The sequence below is a fragment of the Sabethes cyaneus genome, chromosome 3, assembly GCF_943734655.1.
Source record: "Sabethes cyaneus chromosome 3, idSabCyanKW18_F2, whole genome shotgun sequence".
Lineage (NCBI taxonomy): Eukaryota > Metazoa > Arthropoda > Insecta > Diptera > Culicidae > Sabethes > Sabethes cyaneus.
The window spans coordinates 235,081,708-235,102,299 of NC_071355.1; the positions used below are offsets into that span (position 1 = coordinate 235,081,708).

At 40.7% G+C, this 20,592-nt stretch overlaps 5 protein-coding genes across 5 annotated transcripts in view; 3 read left to right on the plus strand and 2 right to left on the minus strand.

Moving 5' to 3' along the window:
• Window positions 1-20,592, plus strand: part of LOC128743547 (RING finger protein 121) — a 396,237-nt gene that overhangs the window by 358,680 nt on the left and 16,965 nt on the right. The gene's annotated exons all lie outside the window — the stretch shown is intronic.
• On the plus strand, window positions 368-1,507 carry LOC128740899 (uncharacterized). The gene has a single exon (XM_053836474.1). It carries the CDS (start codon window positions 368-370, stop codon window positions 1,505-1,507), a length of 1,140 nt encoding a protein of 379 aa, XP_053692449.1.
• LOC128743543 (uncharacterized) lies at window positions 1,600-2,981 on the minus strand. Its single transcript, XM_053840140.1, has 2 exons — window positions 2,780-2,981; window positions 1,600-2,699 (listed from the first exon to the last, which is right to left on the minus strand). Exon 2 carries the CDS (start codon window positions 2,695-2,697, stop codon window positions 1,621-1,623), a length of 1,077 nt encoding a protein of 358 aa, XP_053696115.1. The 5' UTR covers window positions 2,698-2,699; window positions 2,780-2,981; the 3' UTR covers window positions 1,600-1,620.
• Window positions 5,471-6,344, plus strand: LOC128743549 (transcription initiation factor TFIID subunit 13). The gene is made up of 3 exons (XM_053840149.1): window positions 5,471-5,694; window positions 5,763-5,941; window positions 6,002-6,344. Exons 1-3 carry the CDS (start codon window positions 5,653-5,655, stop codon window positions 6,180-6,182), a joined length of 402 nt encoding a protein of 133 aa, XP_053696124.1. The 5' UTR covers window positions 5,471-5,652; the 3' UTR covers window positions 6,183-6,344.
• Window positions 6,212-8,979, minus strand: LOC128743534 (apoptosis-inducing factor 1, mitochondrial). Its single transcript, XM_053840129.1, has 4 exons — window positions 8,752-8,979; window positions 8,636-8,685; window positions 6,929-8,201; window positions 6,212-6,869 (listed from the first exon to the last, which is right to left on the minus strand). Exons 1-4 carry the CDS (start codon window positions 8,837-8,839, stop codon window positions 6,388-6,390), a joined length of 1,893 nt encoding a protein of 630 aa, XP_053696104.1. The 5' UTR covers window positions 8,840-8,979; the 3' UTR covers window positions 6,212-6,387.

Sequence of the window (20,592 nt, forward strand, 5' to 3'; positions counted from 1 at the left end):
TAACTCTTACTATTTTAGAGTTGGAATAATTTAGGAGCTTTAATATTACCACAGAGAATCTCTGTGACTGCCTGCAAATTGATTCACCTGCATGTTACGCATTTGCACGAACAAAAGCTTTAGTTTGGATAAATCCAACTGCTGTACCTTATTTTCAATTACGTTGGCTGTCTGTGACATTTGAATTGTTTACATTCATCGAGCATAATTTCGTTTTCTTGGAGTGAAGTAGAAATCTCTGCCTCTGCCTCTGGAATTTTTGCCAATTGAAACAAATTGGTAAGTTATTTTCGCAGCTTGTAAGTTTTAGTTAGTTGATTTAATTGAATATTTTATAGATTTTCTCTCGGAATTTTTTTTTTTTGATATGGAATCGATTCAAGACGATGGTGATATTGATAAGGATGACAACAATGAAGAAGCATATGCCGAGGAGCATTTATTAGATCCCGACGAGCTCGAAGATGAGAATACAGAATACGATGCTTTGAATCTTGGAACGGAAATCAGTGAGGAAGGCGATTGCTTGGATCACAGTTGCGAAAAATCCTGTACATCGGACGAAGACAAAGCAACTACTTTATTTTCTGTCAGTCTTGTTGTGTCTTTACGCGACTTTAAAGGACAAACTTCTGGTGAGGAACTCGAAACATGGGTTATACGCGCTAATAGCGTTGATGAATTCTTGCACAGTGTTTGGGAGAAGGCCAAAAAGCATCTCATACGACACATTGTAGCTGTTTGTGATGACGAAGGTAGTGTAACCTACACCTGGAGCACGAAGAAAGCAATTGACGAAACAGATTTAATTCATTTTGCGTTGTTCTACGATAAACAAAATCGTCGAACAATGACTGTGGATAAAATAACAACAAAAATTCTGCAAAACTGGCGAACTAAATCTTCCGTAGAGTTACTGCTCCATAAATACTCACTGACCGTAAACTCCAAGGCTGTGTGGAAGAAAGTGGAAAAAACTTTGATCGATACAGTTCCAAAAAATCGGGGAGGTGCTGCTACTACTGAACACGCTCAGGAGCTGGCAAAAGAGTTACGACTGATGCACGGACATCTTTGGAATGGACACGAAATAGCGTGGAACATCTGGGCAAATACAATATTAACTGCACCGGCTTATCAACATGAATCATTAAAGAATGATGCGACTCCTCCTGCTAGCTGCTTGGATTTGTTTTCGTTTAGTGAAGGCGAACATATTCGACGAATCCGTCGCGAGTATCGTGTTGCGCACAATATTAACGATGGTTATCAAGCTGACGTTCAAAAGATTATGGATGCATTCACTGCAGTCAAAAATATGCATCAAGAGCAAACGCGACAAATTTCCGTTATGGAACGTCTTTTGGAAAATTTGATGCTGAGGAGCCAACTGGGAGAATCATTCATAAGTTCTGCTGAGTCAGCCTTGAATGTAAAAGAGAGTGATTTTTCCGGTACCATTTCATCTAAAGTTCAGGATGCCGAAGATATTGACCACACAATTTAAGAATTTTTAACGATGTAAAATATAGCGAAATAAACGTAACTTTTGTGACATTATCCGAAAATAAATAATTTCCTTCGTTGAATGTTGGAACAATTTTATATGTATTTGTTTTTCTAAATTGAAGCCTTTTTCGTACAATTTTCCTCAAAATCAAACCCTGGCAATTCAGATCGATCATTTATAGTTGGATCAAACTTACCGCCTTTCAAGTACCCACACTTTCGGAATAAGTTATTCATATTATAATTGGAAAAGCTTTTCATAATTCTCGCAATTATGTACTTGAGGTCGTTTTTACCACACTCATCATATTCACGTTGAAGTCGTTTCTTACACAATCCAAAAAGCACTTCTATAGGATTCATATGGGGACAGTAAGCTGGTAGGAAAACGACATGTATCCCGAGTGACCTAAAATAATAAACTAAATTGGGGTCGCAATGAATTCTTGCCCCATCGAGGATCCAGAGAGAATAAAATCCGGGATGATATTGAACATGTCCACTATGAAGAGCAAACGTTTTACAATGCTCAAAAAACTTAGATCGCGTAAATGTTCCTTCAGTATGACAAGCTTCTATCATGCCATCCTGTCCGGCGAAACATAAAAGAGATTCTCGAGGTTTGCGAACAAATTCTCCTTTAAAAAGAAGTCGTTTGCCACGAACTCCAAATCCTTTTGTTCGTAACATAGCCTTGTTATCGAAGCTGACTTCATCAATAAATAAAAGGTTGTGGTAGTCCCATTGCAGAGTTGACAGTTCATTATAATATCGGATAATATCACTTTCACGTATTTGTATTGCTCTTCGTTCAAGTGTCTTCCATGTCATTCCTTCGTGATGAAGAATTCTACAGATGGAAGCTATAGAAATTGTTACATGAAAATGTTTAAAAAAGAGTCTTGCTGCTTCGTCCAGGAATGTAGTTGGTTTAGACTGGTAAAGTTCTACTAGCCATCGTCGTTTTTCTGCTCCAAATTTTTCTGCTGCTCTGGTATATTTGATTCGGTTGAAGATCCCATCTTCCTCATATCTTTTGATCCAGTTGGAAATTGTGGTCTTGTTTTTCTTGTAAACTATAGCTAACTGTGCCTTTTTAAGCCCCAGAAAGTAGTAACCATATAGCACATGATAAACTGTATTGATTGTAGCGCGACGGTTTTTCACTTCCATCAAAATATTAGCCATACCTGAGCAAAGAAATACTGTTAAACTTTTTGTTTATTTACGTGACTTAGTATATTTATATAAGCAGGCTGAATTTATTTACCTTGCACGTGCCAAAACAAGTACTGGAAATGGAAATGTGAACTATTAAATTAAATTGAAATGTGAAATCAAATTTTGATTGTGCTGAAAAATATCAGTCCATACGTTGATCAAACCAAACGTCACTATACTGTCACATTGACAGTGCGAAATACGGGATGTTTCATGGGACGATTATCACAGAAGTCGAAACAGTCATAAAAAGGGCAATATATTTGTTGTATTTCGCCGCAAATATCTCAATGTGAAAGCGGAAATAAATTAGCATTTCATCGAAGACCCCATAACAATCTTCGATTTCTTGGCTCAGGGTTCAGGGTGGTGAAAATTCATCTAATAAGGTCCCGTTCAATTAAAAAAGCAAAGCCATGGGTATAAACGTCCTGTGGAGCACTTGACCCTTCTTTATCGACAGACTTCGCAGCCGGCTATTAGAGTACAGGACAGTTACGGGACCAGTGCAACGATCGTACTGACTCTATCTAGCAGCACCGTCTAGCCGAGATTCGAACATACGACGACTGGCTTGTTTAGGCCAGCATCGTACCTCGAAGTCAACTATAAGCGGCACGTTCAATTATTAAGTACATAAAACGCCATTTTCAGGAATCCCTCATTCCCTTGTAATAATTGTTTCTTAAACCCCTACTCCTACCCATACTCGTAGCGCGCAGAGGTGGCACAGCTAACTGAAATTTTAGTTTCGCTAACAGCTAATCCGCTAATTCAAAACGTTAGCTTCGATAACCGCTAACCACTAAATTAACCAAAACTTTAGCGGAAGCTAACGGCAAAGGTACATGAATTAATTCCGTAAAAAAATTGCTCACATTCACAGAAAATGTTTGAAGAGCATTACCACTTACCGCATCAAAAAGAGTGAGCCCAATACTTTAAAATATTTCCATGTGGCAAGACATAGTTTTCTCGTTTTTCCTTGGAGTTTTCAATCACATCTCTCTTGATGTTTTCTGAGAATGTAGGAGGCTTCGAAGTTTCTAAATATTGATTTATCCCTTTATTAAGCACCAGCTCATACAATCGCTCGTGTGACCCACAAAGTACAAAAGTTGCAAACGTTAGTGTCGTGGCGGAGTTTAAGGAGTGTCCGTCCACGCTACAATCAGTATAATTCGATTTGATTTTGTGCTTTGAAAGGCCTCTATAGCTCTATTCATTTTTTGATATGCAAATTGTATACCTTTTGTCTTTTGCGAGCTGTGCATCACACTGCCGATTACCTACATAAGAGCCAGTTGGCGATAATAAGTCGATCAGTTCAATTTATTACTTTGAACGTGCCTCGCGTTTCTCTTTCCATCCGACCCGAAATTCCACCGTTCTGCCGTCGCTTTTTGGACCGCGTAAATTCAGTTAGGTTAGAAGTTACACTTCTAACAGATACAAGTACAGTTATCAAAATTAGCTAAAGCGCTAACAGCGAACCGAAATGTTAGCTGAGCTAATTAGCTGTTAGCGGATTTGTGCCCACCACTGGTAACAGTAGAATCTATATATAGAGAATGCCAGTGTCGCTGTTTTACTACGGGACTCATTGTGGTAAACATGATGCTAACAATCTGTATCAAGTCTGTGAATCGGGAACTTCATTGTCAAAGTTGCTCATTGTTATTTATCTGTTCTTTATCGGTGCGCTCGTTGGTGCTGTCATCAATGCGCTCATCGCTGTATTTTCATGCCAGTGAAATGTTTTCAAATGTTCTTTTTCTTTTCGTCCGGATGAATTGAATCCCACAACTGCGCCCTTTTGCACCGATTTTTTCAGAAATTCGCAGCAAGCGAAGTTTCCAATCACATTACTTGGCAGCCATATTTGAAATTTTAAACTGGTTGTCAAAGTTTGACAATGAGATTCCTTTTTGATGAATCTCAGGCACACACACATATGCATATATACTGTAAATACATTATTTGAACACGTGTGATGTTTACCACGCTCACTGCAGCGACACTGGCATTCTATATATAAATATTGATTATACTCTGGTAACGCGTAACTTTTTGCGTTATATTGCTGATTGCAAGGAAAATTGTACCATCCAAAGTGCGAAATCGTTCATAAAAGTGCGATCCTGCTTCAAATAGTTTTGGTATCTTCGGCGCACTTTCTCGTTACATTTCAAGCAATAATTACATCGAAGAGACCGATACGATTTAAGCCAAAATAACACTTTTATGATCGATTGCACACTTATTGATTGGACAGTCGTCCTTGCAATCAGCAATATTTAATTTGTAACAGGAATTCAACATCCTGCACTCAAAATAATCTGCACATAACTAATGGTAAATTTCCATATGAAATTCTAGATGATTATCATGTGCCGCATATAAACACAATCCGCCAAGAAAAACACATAGAAATTATACGGATATGAATAGTATGTGCAATTATATACATAAAAAATATACGCATATGAATAGTATGTGCAAAAGTTTCGCGTACCCATAAATTATAACTGTGTGGCATATAAAGTTCATTGACTAGGCACATTGCAAAAATCTATGTGTGGGACACATAGAAACTATACGAAAAGTTTTCTCAGTGTGCTGCGTTACGTAATATTTAACCGAGGCCTGAGTACGCAGTTTTTCCATTACCAACATTACCAACGGTAAACTGTGTTGTCTGTCACTGCACTGACATTGTCATTGTCACTTTGTCAGCAGAGATGCCAGTGGCCGTCCCGATTCAGATCGATTACATCTTGATCTTGATCTTCCATTTAGTCAAATCAAAACACCGATTTCTGGATATTTTTCGCCTGCTCTAGCACTAACTAGCAAGAAGTGATTTAGCGAGAATGTTAACAATCGTTTAATAAAAGGAGTAATTCAAGAGACTAAAGCAACATGGCCGCTAATCCACCGGAAGAAACATTCGACCAGGCAGAGGTTGGTTTAGATTCACATTCAGCTTTTCATAATAGATCTCTGAAAGTTATAGAAAACCCTTCCCACAGTTTGACGAAGATGATCTCGGTGAGGTGCAGATCGAGTCAACCGCTGGCCGAAAACGTCTTTTCAGTAAGGAACTGCGATGCATGATGTACGGTTTCGGAGATGACCAGAATCCGTACACGGAAAGCGTTGATCTACTGGAGGACCTGGTGATTGAATTTATAACGGAAATGACGCATAGGTCTGCTGCTCTAGCTTTACATGATTAAACTTTTGAGTTAATATGAAGCTTATTTTGCAGGGCTATGGAGATCGGTCGAACCGGAAGGGTACAGGTAGAGGACATAATTTTCCTGGTAAGGAAAGATGCCCGCAAGTATTCCCGCGTGAAGGATTTACTTACGATGAATGAAGAGTTGAAACGGGCTCGAAAGGCCTTTGACGAAATTAAGTATGTTGGCGCCGAAGCCAAGCTTAAGTGAGAATGAACTAGATTTTACTTTTTATTTGCTTCAAAACTTTGAAATAATAACTCCATTTTTTAAGTAACCGACGTTTTACTAAAAACACCGATGAGTGACTTAACAAATGCAAAAACATAATAGTATTACCCAGCGAATAAAGGTACAAAAATACAACTAAAAATTTTGAACTACGGGTAATTTACGACTTAGCACTAGAATAATTTTATTCCGCCTCGCTTTCCTCCGCTCGTTCGTGTAGATTGAACAATTTTGCGACTTCATTCAAATCATCGTAATGTGTATGTTGAGCGATAATCTTGCGTGCTGTTCCTATCCGGTTAAAGATATTCCACAGAACAAGTCCAACCACTTTTTCATCCCGCAAGTAAAAGATGACACCTTTGTTGAAGTCGTCTTTCTCTACTTCCTTACCGGTTCCGTTTGCTGGCTTTTCTGCTGCTTTCACAATACCGGGATGATTAAGTACTGAAGCTTTTGCACTGTCTGAAGTTGTCGCAGAAGCCGGCACAACATTAGCATTGGCTGCCTGTAATTTCTCGCTGGTGTCTGAAATAACTTCTGGAGGATCGACTTTCGCAAATACGGCCACCGTTGGTAGAGAAGAATCGACCAGTCCGATTGCTTCATAACCTATTTGCGGCCCCAAATCAGACCAAAACATGCTTTGATGTGTGTAGGGTTTATCTGTAAAGATAAAAGTATAGATAGTCAAGTGGTCGATTTTTGCACCACAAAATCATTACTTTTTCCTGCCATGTTTTCTCCAGCTAACCGACCGGAAACAACGGCATGGTCGTGATGTTCGACGCGTCTTCTTCCCAACTTGGGGTCGTAAAAGCAGGCAGCATCACCGGCCACAAACAAATGTGATCGAGCACGGAGTTCGGCATCGACAACAAAGCCACCGAGCTTTGAGTCTACTTCCAGATTGGACGTCTTGGCTAAATCGGTATTTGGTTCCGAACCAACGGCTATAATCGCGTGATCTACTACCAAGCAGCTGTCGTCGGTTAGCGTAAGCCGGAGCTTTTTGTCTTGCACTTCAGCTGCCTTAATTTGAGTCTTTGGCCAAACTTTTACGCCCTCCTCGCGAATCCGATCCGTTGTCCAATAGCTTAAATATTCCGGCAAGATTTTTCCCATATTACCTTCTTCGTGGAACAACTGATAAACATCTAAATTCTTTTCGCGAATTTCGCTAAACTTGGCTAATGCACAAGCCAATTCGCTTCCGAGAAAGCCACCACCAATGATCGCTATTTTGCTTCCCGGTTTCAATTTTTCACTTAGTTCCTCGAAGTCATTAACATTTTTGAAAAGTGTAGTATACTCCTTCACGGCTAATGGGGCCGCTTCGAATGCTGGTAAATTTTTAGGTCTAGCTCCAGTAGCAAGCAAACACTCGCCGTAGCTTATCTCCGTTCCGTCGGTCAAAATTGCTTTTCGATTGACAACATCGATCCTTTGCACCTCATAGCCTCTGGCAATAGCTACTCCTCCATTTGGCGTATCCAGCAGTTGTCTCGGATCGATATAAAAATCTTCCGGCTCGTAGTAAATACTACGTTCAACTCCATTCCATTGACGAAACTTCAGCGGTTCGAGCTGTGCTCTCTCCTCGGGATTAAACCACAACTCTTTGGATAACGGTGGTCGCATGTAGGGCATTTCAGGTTCATTACTAATGACAAGCACCTTTGCTTTGGCATCATGACCTTTGATAGCACGAAATGCTGCAAAGCTAGCCGTTCCTCCACCAATCAGCAGGTATGGCACCTCCTTTGGTAGGTCCTTTGATGAAGGGGGAAATGGTAGCTTAGATTTTTTACTTATTTTTGTCGCTGAACTAGATGTCTGCTCTAGAACCGGGTCACTATCGAAGAGGCCTAGCTTGTAGGCCAAACCTAAACCTCCGGCTGCCAAAGCAATTGCACCGACAATATACGGGGTGTTTGATTTTTGCGGAGGTGTTGGTGGTGGACAAGCCGGTGGAGGAACCTTTGCTCTATCCTGCGCCTAAAGAAAAGTTCAAAAATTAATCAACAATGTGTAAATTACATCGACAACACAGGCTGCTAAAATATTAAAACCTCGAATATCTTGCAGGATGGTGAATTTGCATTGACCGGTACAGTGGAAGTCTTCTTTAGCTAAATAAAGCGAACGACTTTAGATAAACTAAGGAATAAAATATTATCTAAAGAATAAAAAACCTCCTTATCAGGAGCGCTTCTTTTTGATCTTGAACTGGGAATAGAACAATCGCCGGAAGACGGCATTCCTTCACCAATCATCGGAGTTCTCCGAGTGTCAATACACCCAGGACGCGCTGAATCACTCCGGTCTACCTCTGAACTACAGCCTGGATACGGAGGACTGTAGCATGCGCCACTACCAGCTTCTAAAAGCTTTCGCCGTCTTTCGGTACCCTCGCGCGATATTTCACTCACCTTTCTGGAAAACCACCGACGGTTGTTCAGTTGCGACAATCCGGAAAAGGCTACAAAACGGTGAGAAATCGATAAAATTACATCATGCTAACCGATAGTATAACCAAGCACAGTACCAAGGCAATGTTTTCTCGCTCGAATCACAGCCACCCGTGGCTGTGTAACCCGAAGATTGGCTATCGTCAGCCGAGATGCCGATAGCATTTTACACTTTAATTTGGATACTGCCGAAATAGACAAGCTTTATCGTTCTAAAATTGTACGGGAAATCTTTCCACCGATCGAATAATACTGTATATTAGCTTTATCTCGTTTAGCTTTGATACACACACCTCTTGCACAAATCAAAATTTTTGCACTAATATCTGACTCTGACAGAAACAGAAAGGACGAAAACGAACAGAAAAGAGAAATGGAAAAAATCGATTTATACAAAACGTCAAATTACCAGCTGCGTTCTTGACAAAAGGTAATAGATCATTTTGCGATGACGTCATTTTGCCGTCAAATTACCCAAATGACATTACTTGGTGTTTTTTTTCTTCTCCTCTGTTGGGGTACTTTTATACCACTGCGTCCATTATTTTGAACTATTGTGGTATGCCCCGTTTTATTGTTTTACTATAAGCTTCAAGCTTACCTATATCACTTATTGAGGAAGTGACAGGCCGGTAGCTGGAGCGAGACATGTTCCAATCAGGGACGATTAAGTAGGTTTACCCTGATCGGCGACGCCAACCAGATTTTCCCTTTTTGAGATACTGCAGTCTGCATACTATTTGTGCTCCACGATTGCAGAGCAAGGGCTCCGAGGTTAAATATCATTTTGTACGAAACTGAGATCCCGAAGATGATATTTACTCGGACAATATCCTATCTCAAGACCAGTAAGCTTGCTGAGATCTATCTTATTGAAACTTAGCAACTTTTGAGTAACCTAGGGGTGGATACTCGACGTTATATATTTAATTAGATTCTTTGAGCGATTGTACAGCCATCCTACTGGCCATAACTGTTCGGCTCTCCTTTTGTTTCAGCCCACCCTCCAGCACACAGTCAGAGATCAGGCAGAGTGAATCTCGACCCGTGAGTAGAAAGTTTCGGAGCCACATCTTCGTTTGTCGACTCACAACGAGTCGGCGTGTTGAGGATAGACGAGGATCAGGACTGAACCACAGCTAGCGCATCATTCAAGTCCTGTTCCTCCCCTACTCTCCTCTCCACCTCATTCGTTTCTTTGTTTTTCGGCAGAGAGAGCTTGCACGGTAAGAAATCGTCCACTGCATCAGTGACCGGCTTGATGCAGCAAGCAATTGCTGTGGACGGCGCCCTGGTACTCCACAGGCTCCGTTGCGGCGAGAGAATTTATAGAACCCCCTCCACCATTCATCCCACGGCACGGGTCGCCTCACACCTTGGATTAGGGGTTTATCCATTCAAGTTTTTACATAATAGCCATGGATAACAGCTATTACAACCATCTCCTTTAGGGGCTTTGGACCCTCTGCTTTGGTTCCTGGGTGTCAAGAGTATAATCAATATATATAGAATGCCAGTGTCGCTGGTGTTTCATGGGTATTTTGGTGGCAAACATGTTGCTGGTTCGTGTCTTGGATACGGGAACTACATTGTCAAATTGCCCAATAGAAAATTTTCCTGCCGACGAAATACCCCAAAACGACCAAATCGGGTGATTTATCCTACGTGATTTACGGAAAAGCAGAAGGATTTTTTATTGGGCTGCCTTTTTAGTTTGACAATCAGATTCCCGTTTCGAATCGATCACTGACACATATGCGCATACAGTGTAAATACGTAATTTTCAAATGTGTGATGTTTACCACGAGCACTGCAGCGACACTGGCATTCTATATATATTGATTCAACTGTGTCAAGAGAACCGTCCTGCAGGCGGAGAATTTACGCTTTGTTAAGAAATCTTGTTGAAATGAGGAAACTTTGTCACTTGTTTTGGCTTACTTCCCAAGCACAGATATCAAATTGGTATAGGTTTAGATCATCGTAAAGAATCTTCTAACCAATCACGAAGCGAGAAATCTGGTAAAACATAGGTTCATTATTTTCAATTTTTCAATAGTTCAACATCAAGAATCCATACTTTTCTTCATTTGGGTCAATTCTTAGAAGATTTTCCGATCGATTGGTGTAAGAATATTGAAAATCAATCGGAAAACCGCAGAGCTATTAGCGCTCAAAACCTTTCATTTTTCGTGACGCTCGCATTTTTTGATTTTTTGGAATGACACCCTATCTCAGAACTTGCCGTAAGACGTAGTCCTACGTCAAAACCTCTCAAAACGATGGGGATGGCTCAAATCAATAGAACCCCGTTTTTGGGCCCAAAAACTGCTTCCGAAATTGGGCTCTTCGACGAAAAGTTAATGATTGCCCTAGATTGCCAATTTCCCGTTACAGAGGTTTTAAATTATTTTGTATTTCACCCAACCCGGTAACAATGTGACAGGTCCCATACTAATCAAACGTACCTAAAACTGCTGGTTCATGGTTCACGACAGATGTTTGAAAGCGGCGTAAATATCGAAGAAAGAGTTTATTATCATTTGTTTTGGCAAAAAATCCCTTGTGCATATAAGATCAGAATTGGTTTATTATTTCAATAGAGTATTTTATGAACTGACAACATTATGTCAAGTATCAACACGTTTCCGTGGTAAAAACAATAGCAGCATAACTGGTTCTTCTGTCATAATAACATGCTCTATTTGGTTCTGTCATGTAACAGAGTGTTTTTTGTACAACTGCAACGATCTCTATTGCTTGGATTTACTCTTGAATTTTGCTTAACTTGTTCTGTTAACAAAATCGATCCAGCAATCATGAAAGAGCATTTCATTTTGAATTGCGCAGCGGATATCTTTCAATGAAACACGCTATATTTAAATACTTTAGAGCAGACAACTCGTACACAAGAGTGGCAATCTTGTAATAAATACCGCTTTTTATCTTGTAAACAAATCAATCAAACAACCCACCAAGAATTCAAACAGTTTTACCGAAAACATGAAACAATGCTGAAATAATCAATACGCACTTTTCAAATCGTTGTCCAGACAGCTTTTTGCGTTCACATTTGACGTAACAAAAATTAACATTTCCTTTGGAAATCGAAGGTGCGTCAATTTTGACCGGCACGTAAAAACGATCGTCGCGACATTTTTGACACTGGCGGGTGTTATGGGAAACTGTTAATAACTGTCACTTTGTTACGGGGTAGATTTCACCCCATCGACATCTCTATAACGAGCTGCAGTAAACGTCACCGACAACATGTCCTGCACGCTTAAAAAATTTAACCTACGAATGAATAAGATTAACTCAGAAATGAGTGACTTTCAACTCAAAAATGAGTAAAAACCGACTCACTATGACAAAAAGTGGAACAGCCCAAAAATTTGAGTAATGGCAATTTCTCAATTCTGAGTAGTTTAGGTCGACCTCATAACTGAGTTAAATTTACTCGAAGTTTATGTAAGTACTACTCAGTTTTGGGTGAAATGGCACTCATTTTTGAGTAAATATTGCTCATTAATGAGCTTCTACGGTGGAACTCATAACAGGAGTAAGAGTTACTCAAAATAGTGTGTAAAATATACGCATGTTTTGAGCTGTTCCACTTTTCGTGAAAGTGGGTCAAATTTTTTAAGCGTGTGGGCTCAAAATTTGACAGCGGGCCCAAATCAGACTGCTGGCAGTTGAGTGAAACGCAGTGCTGACAGGCTATCTCATTTTCGCACACACGAGATGTTGGCAGCGAAAACATGGTTGCCTGCCGATGGGTTGTTGTATTTATTATTATTGGTTTTGTTAGAGTGACTATATACAGAGTGGCGCCAAGTCATCCCAAATGTATGCAATGCGGTTTATCCTAGGTTTTTCTTTCTCTTTCCTGCATACGCGTTGGATAGGTTGTCTGCTCGATTGGAATGACACTGACAGATAATTATCATCACGCTCAACCTCGGCTACTCAAAATTGAGTAAAGAACTACTCAGTTTCGGAAAAACCGTGGGTACGCAAAAATGAGTAAAGGTGCTGTCACTCAAAAATGAGTAGCCATACATTTTCTCCAAAATGAGTAGTTTTTGCTCAGTTTTTTTTACTTGGATAAATGGGTGGAAACTACTCATTTTTGAGTAACCGGGCATTTTGTCAAAACAGAGTAGTTTCTACTCAGTTTAATTAACTAGATTAATGAGTGGAAACTACTCATTTTATTGAGAGGAATGGTTAGAAACTACTCATTTCGAATATGATTTTATGATTGTGAATTTTATGATGTATTCTTCTGAATATTTATTTGTAATTAATAAAAAAAAAACAATTGTAACGACGTATAATGATACGAAACCCTTATCAGACCGGTATTTTGTTATGGACTTGAAACTGTGACGCTGCTTACCAAGGGCCTAAGCACCCTTGCCGTGTTCGAGCGAAATGTGCTGCGGACAATATTCGGCGAAGCACAAACTGAAAGCGAGTGGGGGAAAGAGTGGGGGAGGCGTATGAATCATGATGTGCTTCAGACACTGCTTGAAGAGGTTCCCATCGTACATCTCGCGAAAGTCGGTAGGCTGCGGTGGGCAGGACAGTATAATCAATATATATAGAATGCCAGCAGGCTTGTTATTTCCTCACTCATTGTGCAAAAAGAGCAACTTTTTTTGTTCAACACAATGAGCAGAACTGCTTTCAGAAATGAGAAATAAATCCACACAATGAGAAACAGACTAAACACAATGAGAAAAACTGACGGACAGAAAAACTTCTTAATGCGCTCTTTAAATGAGCAACTTTCGGTTTTGCTCCCGGTCCTCTCGGTAGCTACAGTAGTAAACGTGAAAACAAAACAACCGGTGCGCGTACAGCAACTATAGACTCAGAGGCGTCAAGACAATCAAAAGTCGTTAAATTTTGAATCTTAGCGGAGAATTGCCTTTGTTTATAATGGGACTTTCCTGTTGGTGCGCGTCAAGAAGCAAATGTATGGGAATTCAAATGTTGCCATATCTAAATAACATTTTTCGCACTGTTGCCGTTGTGACATGCCTAACCATATGATGCAGTTGCGTTCACGGGCAGCCAAACTCAACTGAATATACTAAATGTAAGAATCATGATTCAACTGCATTAATGGATTAATATTTTTCTGATGGCAATGACCGCTACTGACAATCGTCGTTTTTTCTCAACGCACTACCCATGTTAAAACTACCCGTAGTTGTCATACGTCAGCGCATCGCATCAACGTATTCAAAGTGTATTAACATTCTCCTCAATGAGTAGCACAGTGTGCGGTTGCTCATACAACTGCGTTCAGCAAGAAAGAGCACAGTTAAAATGAAACGGAGCAGAATAAATCGCGTTGAAGACTGAGCACAGTTTGAATTTTTCTCTTCTCTTTTTTTCTTCTGAGGAGGTGCCATCCCTGAATGCCAGTGTCGCTGCAGTGCGCGTGGTAAACATCATACATGTTCAGATAATGTATTTACATTATATATGCATATGTGTGTGTGTCTGAGATTCATTAAAAGGGGAATCTCATTGTCAAACTTTGACAACCAGTTTAAAATTTCGAATATGGCTGCCAAGTAATGTGATTGTAAACTTCGCTTGCTTCAGATTTCTGAAAAAATCGGTGCAAACAGGTGCAGTTTTGGGATTCAATCATCCGGACGAAAAGAAAATTAGCGTTCAAAAACATTTCACTGGCATGAAAACACAGCGATGAGCGCACTGATGACAGCACCAACCAGCGCACAGATAAAGAACAGATAAATAACAATGAGCAACTTTGACAATGAAGCTCCCGATTCACAGACTTGATACAGATTGTTAGCATCATGTTTACCACAATGAGTCCTGTAGAAAAACAGCGACACTGGCATTCTATATATATTGATTCTACTGGCAGGACACGTCGTAAAGATGCCGGACGACAGTGCGACAAAAACAGTTCTCTTCAACAACCCCACCGGCATCGGGAAACAGGAAGGCTCGAGGTGCCAGATGGTTCGACCAGGTCGAAAGTGATTTGCGATTTTTGAGACGTCTGGCAAATTGGTGACGAGTGGCCCAGGATCGAGTTGAATGGAGGCGACTGCTTGAAACAGCACGAGCCACCCCGGCTCTATGCTGCTGACAACGATGACGACGATGACTGGTGTTGTTACAACAAAATGTGACGATTTCACAAGGGTAAACTTTTTTTGATGCAATTCTGCTGTATAAATTTGATCAAATTCGCCTCGATGATAAATACTATAATTATTGCAGCTTACTTCATCCAGTGCTAAATGTTTGAAGAGGGTATCTTTCAACTTGGGAAACGATCGATTTAGAACGATCATTTTTGCGAGCTTCCGTTGCTCCTCGGATGTTGAGTATCTATAAAAACATAAAATAAATGAACAAATAAATGATATAACATGTTAAATTTACTCTAATATTATTCTTTTCCATTCCGAAAATTCGAACTATATTGCTGATTGCAAGAAAAATTGTCCGAAGTGCACAATCCCTCATAAACGTGCGTGGGAACTCGGTATTCACGGCCCTTTTGGAGGATTTGCCGCAGTGTAAATATTTGATCCGTTGCAGACCGACCTTCGACGAAGCCGGTTTATCAGTTCCCACAAATCTGTTCGCAATTGGTGATAGTCGGCGGAAAATGATTCAGGACAGCACTTTATAGGCGGCATTGAGAACAGTGATCACTCGATAGTTCTCACAGTCCAACTTGTCGCTCTTTTTATAGATCGGCGGGTTCTTTTTCCAGAGCGGTGGAGCGGCCAACGAGCTGGGAACGGGCTTTGTAGTGTTGGGCAAAATGCAGGATCGCGTAATGGACTGGAAAGCGATCAACGGGAGGATGTGCGTATTAAGAATAAAAGGTTGTTTCTTCAACTACACCATCATAAACGCAAGGAGCGAAAAAACTCCAGTTGTTTCAAACAAAATGATGGCTGCTTTAAGCTTCAATAAAATATTTTTATAACAACCTGAAAATATTGTTTCAAAACGAAATTCTATTTGAATCAAGAAAATAACAATTTTGAATTAAAAGTAAAGTATTTTCAAATTTGAATTTAAAATTGATATAACAATAAATATTTTCATTTCAATCAAACATTCCAGTTTGAAACCACATGAAATTCCTGTTTGTGCGTAAAACAACCATAAATATGGTTGAAACTACATTTTTATTCTCCGTGCGTACATTGCATTGTCCACACGAAGGTAGACCCGACAACGAGACGGAGGCGTTCTATGACAGCTGCTCACGATGGACATCAAGATCGTCTTCGGGGATATGAACGCCCAGGTCGGCAGGGAAGCAATGTATAGACCGGTGACCGGGCTCCATAGCCTGCACACCAACATGAACGATAACAGCCAGCGATGCATCAGCTTTACAGCTTCCCGAGGCTTGGTGGTCAGAAGCACTTTCTTTCCCCACAGTCAGAAGCACTTTCTTTCCGCCACAAAGCCAGTTGGAGATCACTTGATCAACGAACTTCGAACCAAATCAACCATATTCTCATAGTGTGCTCTAACATCACCAACTTACGAGGTGCGTATATCGACTCGGACCACTACCTAGTAGTAGTACATGTGCGTTCAAAACTATCGACGGTTTATACCTTGCGACAAAGCCGCCCTCCTCGGTTATATATTCGGCAGTTAAACAACCCACCAGTTGCCGAAAACTACGCGCGTGTACTGAATGAAGCTCTGTCTTCCTCTGTGAAGCTAGATGCTTCGACCCTCGAAAACGGATGAAGTATGATTCGCTCGGACGTCAACGAGGCCGCAAGCGCGGTGCTAGGAAGAGAAACCTCGAGTGCATGAAGTGATTGACTTGACAGAGAATGCCAACATGCGATAGAGAGAGAAAAAGAGCTTGGAAAAACTATCTAAGCATATCCACGAGTGAGAATTTGGTCAAGTACCGACGAGCGCGGAATGAGTTGACCACGACCATGCGGAGGAAAAAGCGCCAGAAGGAGGACAGAGATCGTGAGGAGCTGGAACAACCATTCCGGGCTAATGACACGTGCTGGCCTGGCAAAGGTGAACATGTGCATTCCATAACTTCTGTTCACCAACTCCTCTCCCTACCTCCACGTGGTGCCGGCTGGGGTTCGCAACCTCGGTTGTCGTACGCTAACAGGGAAGGGGTCACAGTGGCTCCCACCCACCTTAAGATGGCAGCCCCGTCAGTGGGATAAGTACCTTAGGTTTACAGCCTACTGTACCAGCAAACAAAAAGTTAATGAAAATGGAAGAAGAAATTTATCTGAATTATTGACAACGACCTTTAGCGTGAAAACACGGACAGGAATCGGAACATGGAATATACTGACCCTTGCCCAGCAGGGCAAGCTGGCTCATCTTGCAGGGAAGCTGGCCGCCTGAAGCTTGAAATCCTGGGGCTGAGCGAGGTCCGCTGGCCGGGTACTGGCGAACACAAGACATCATCCGGGAAAGTCTTGCTTTATTCTGGTATACGAGGTGAAATTGCTACTCGAGAAAGAGGAGGAGTCCTACTGAGCCCAAGGGCACATGCAGCCCTGATGCAGTGAGAATCGTTGAACAAAAGAATAATCGTTGCCAGATTTAGAACACGGGTTAGGAACCTTACAGCAATCCAGTGCTATGCGCCAACAGATGATGCCGACCTGCAGGAGAAAGAGAGTTTCTACAGCCAGCTGAACAGTGTGGTTGAGAAAATCCCAAAAGGGGACATCCAATTCCACATGGGCGACTTCAATGCGAAGATTGGCTCAAACAATGCGGATCTTGAACGTGTAATGGGACGCCATGGCCTAGGCGGAACAAGAGAGCCTGGACTAACTCCCTAGCCGAACAAGGTGAAACCGACGCCTCCAATGGTGATATCCGTTTGTTGTACGATATTTCTTGCCGCCTTAGTGGCACCAGGATGAATACGACATCATTTGCTTATGCAGACAATGCACATAAGCACGGGTTGTTTGTACTAACCTAGCGTGTTTATTTTGTTTCACATTCCGTTTTCCCAACGATTATGACCGAAATCCGATCGAAGAATGAAATAGTCACTGCTTGCAAGTGCGAACTAAATCAAACCACCAAAACAATAACAAAGAGCAGGGCGGCCAATTCCTACAAGTTTTAACATATTTAGGGTTGCCAGTTGTTCAAATTAAAAACTAACCCCGTTAGTTTGCATGAGCAATTGTTCAAACGAACGGGGGTCCACTGTAGCAGTAGCAAGAGAATTCGTAGGGCAGTATCAGGCGGGCTTTATGGGGGCCCGTGCTACTACGGATCAAATTTTTACTCTCCGACAAATCCTGCAGAAACTTCGGGGAGAACGTCCAAATACGCAACTAAAAGTTTCTTATCGAGCCGAGACGCTGTTCGAGAGCAAACATGACCACGGCTCGACCAATATGAAGTTAATGTTAGCCACTAAGTGCACTGGAGTGTTAAATTCGTACGATTATAAAAAATATTTTGAGCGGGTGATTTCAGAAAATTATGACCACAAAAGTTTGAATTCGTTCAATTATGTTCCTCTTCAGCTGATCGGCAAAACTAAACAATGTTTACATTTTTACACTCGAACAGCATGGATGTTTCCATAGTAACTCCATCAGAGCAAACCCGACGTACCTGCTATGAATGTATGTCAAAAGACTGTGCCCACTTGTGCCCAATACCCGCCAGTATCGCTCGTGGAAAGCTGGATAGAGGTCAGTAGACCTAGAAAAATAAATAAATCTAGACAGATTTCTGTTGAGGGCTGCATCCTCATCCTCGCAGTGACCTGCGGCTGTCTCACTCTTAATCATCTAGTGTTACTAAAGGTAGTTTTTGGTGGTATTGTTATTGACTAATGTCTTATGGAGTCTTAAATTTCTCGAATTGGATTAGTTTCTGAGTTACGCAAAAAACCTGTTTTATTTGTATGAGAGCCCCCTCTTCCAGAAGGGGAGTGGTCTCAAACCACCATAGAAAAGTCTTGCCTCCAAATGTTCGCATATGCCAAATATGGTTCTATTTGCTTGATTAGTTCTTGAGTTATGTGAAAATTTGTGTTGCATTTGTATGGGAGCCCCCCTCTTAAAAGGGTAGGGGTCTTCTTAATTCACCATAGAAAAAATTCTTGCCTCCAAAAACACTCACATGTAAAATTTGGTTCCATTTACTAGGTTAGTTCGCGATTTATGAGGAAATTTGTATTTTATTTGTACCCCTCTTAGAGGGAGAGGGGTCTCAATTCACCAATGAAATAATCATGTCTCGTTAAACCCTCACGTTCCAAACTTGGTTCCATTTACTTGATTAGTTCTCAAGATATGACGGAATTTGTATTAGGTCCCCTCCCCCCTCCTAAAGAGGGGAGTGGTCTCAATTCATCATACCAACAATTCTTGCCCGCAAAAACCCCCACATGTCAAAATTGATTCAATTTGCTTGATTAGTTCTCGAGATATGCGGAAATTTCTAGTTCATTTGTATGGGAGCTCCCCCTCCTAAGGAATGGCCGGGGGGTCCTAATTCATCATAGAAAAAAATTGCCTCCAAAAACCCTCACATGCCAAATTTGGTTGGAAGTATTTTTGCTTATAAAAGTTAAGTGATACTCCGGACCATTGGGGATGAACTTATGGCATTAACCACAGTTAGGCTACAATAGGCCAAGGCTTAACCCAGTAAACCATTTGGTTTGTATATCTCGATTGCAACTGAGATATACGAAATCATATCTGAACGAAAAAGTTATATTTCACGCCATATAAGAGCATATATGTACCAAAGTGGAGGCGATATACGTGCGAAAATTTCGACAATTATTTGTAATTCTATTTTGCGTAGTTTTTATAACACGCAACTAAATACTCCTGAATATATGATTAAGATATAATCAAATATTGCAATCGTCTATACTGCTTTATAATTCACAGTCTAGAATTGTATATGAAGACACGCACGACTGCAAAACAACTTATTGTTCACTTCGATTTGACATACTCTAACCATTATACAATTTCAATGTGAAATTGACATGAAAACAATTTAATGTGAACTTTCTATTACGATTTTGTGTTATCTGGGAAGCAGCTTATTTCCCTCTCTGAAAATAGAAAGAAACACTATCTACCTAACTACTAAAGATATGTTGACTGGACATGGATTATTTGCTTAGATGAATAACAATGATCATAATTATAAGGAATAATAAAATGTTGGTATAAATGCAAATAGATAGGAATAGGAAAAGCAAATAGATAACAGGTGAAGTTGAAAACGATCTCACCGGTATTTAATTCTTCGTCATTAATCTGCCGTCATCCGAGGCCGTGAATATGTCCTGCACAACATTATCACCAGCAGCTTCGTCGACAGGTTTCCCACCGTGATCTGTAGGTTGTCTGCAATAGCGGATTCCATAAGAGAAGCTGATACAGCAGCCAATGACGAAAGCCTCTTCGATGCTAATTGGCCTAACGATTTTCATCCATAACTGGAAGGGCGTGATGAGGCTCCGTAACTAAGTACGACAGGTCGGAAAAAAAATCAGGATTCTGAGACTGTCGGGTGGCATCCGCTGTTGGCAATGGAAACAATTTGCACTTCAATAATTATTCCTTATTATTACGTGGAATACTTGATCAGTACATTTTTCCGTATCGGCTACCGCTGGCACAGTCGTAAAAAATACACAATTGCACTCGACTTGCCTAAATTTTTCCATTTTTGCACAAAAAACATAAACACACGAAAAACCACAGCGAACCAGCTACAAATTTTTGCGAAAAAAAACTGATAGCGGAAAAATCAATTTTGAGTAGTTTTTGCACAGTGACAACATTCAATTCTACTCATTTTTTGACAGCTCCATACAACGGTTTAATAATGAGTAATTT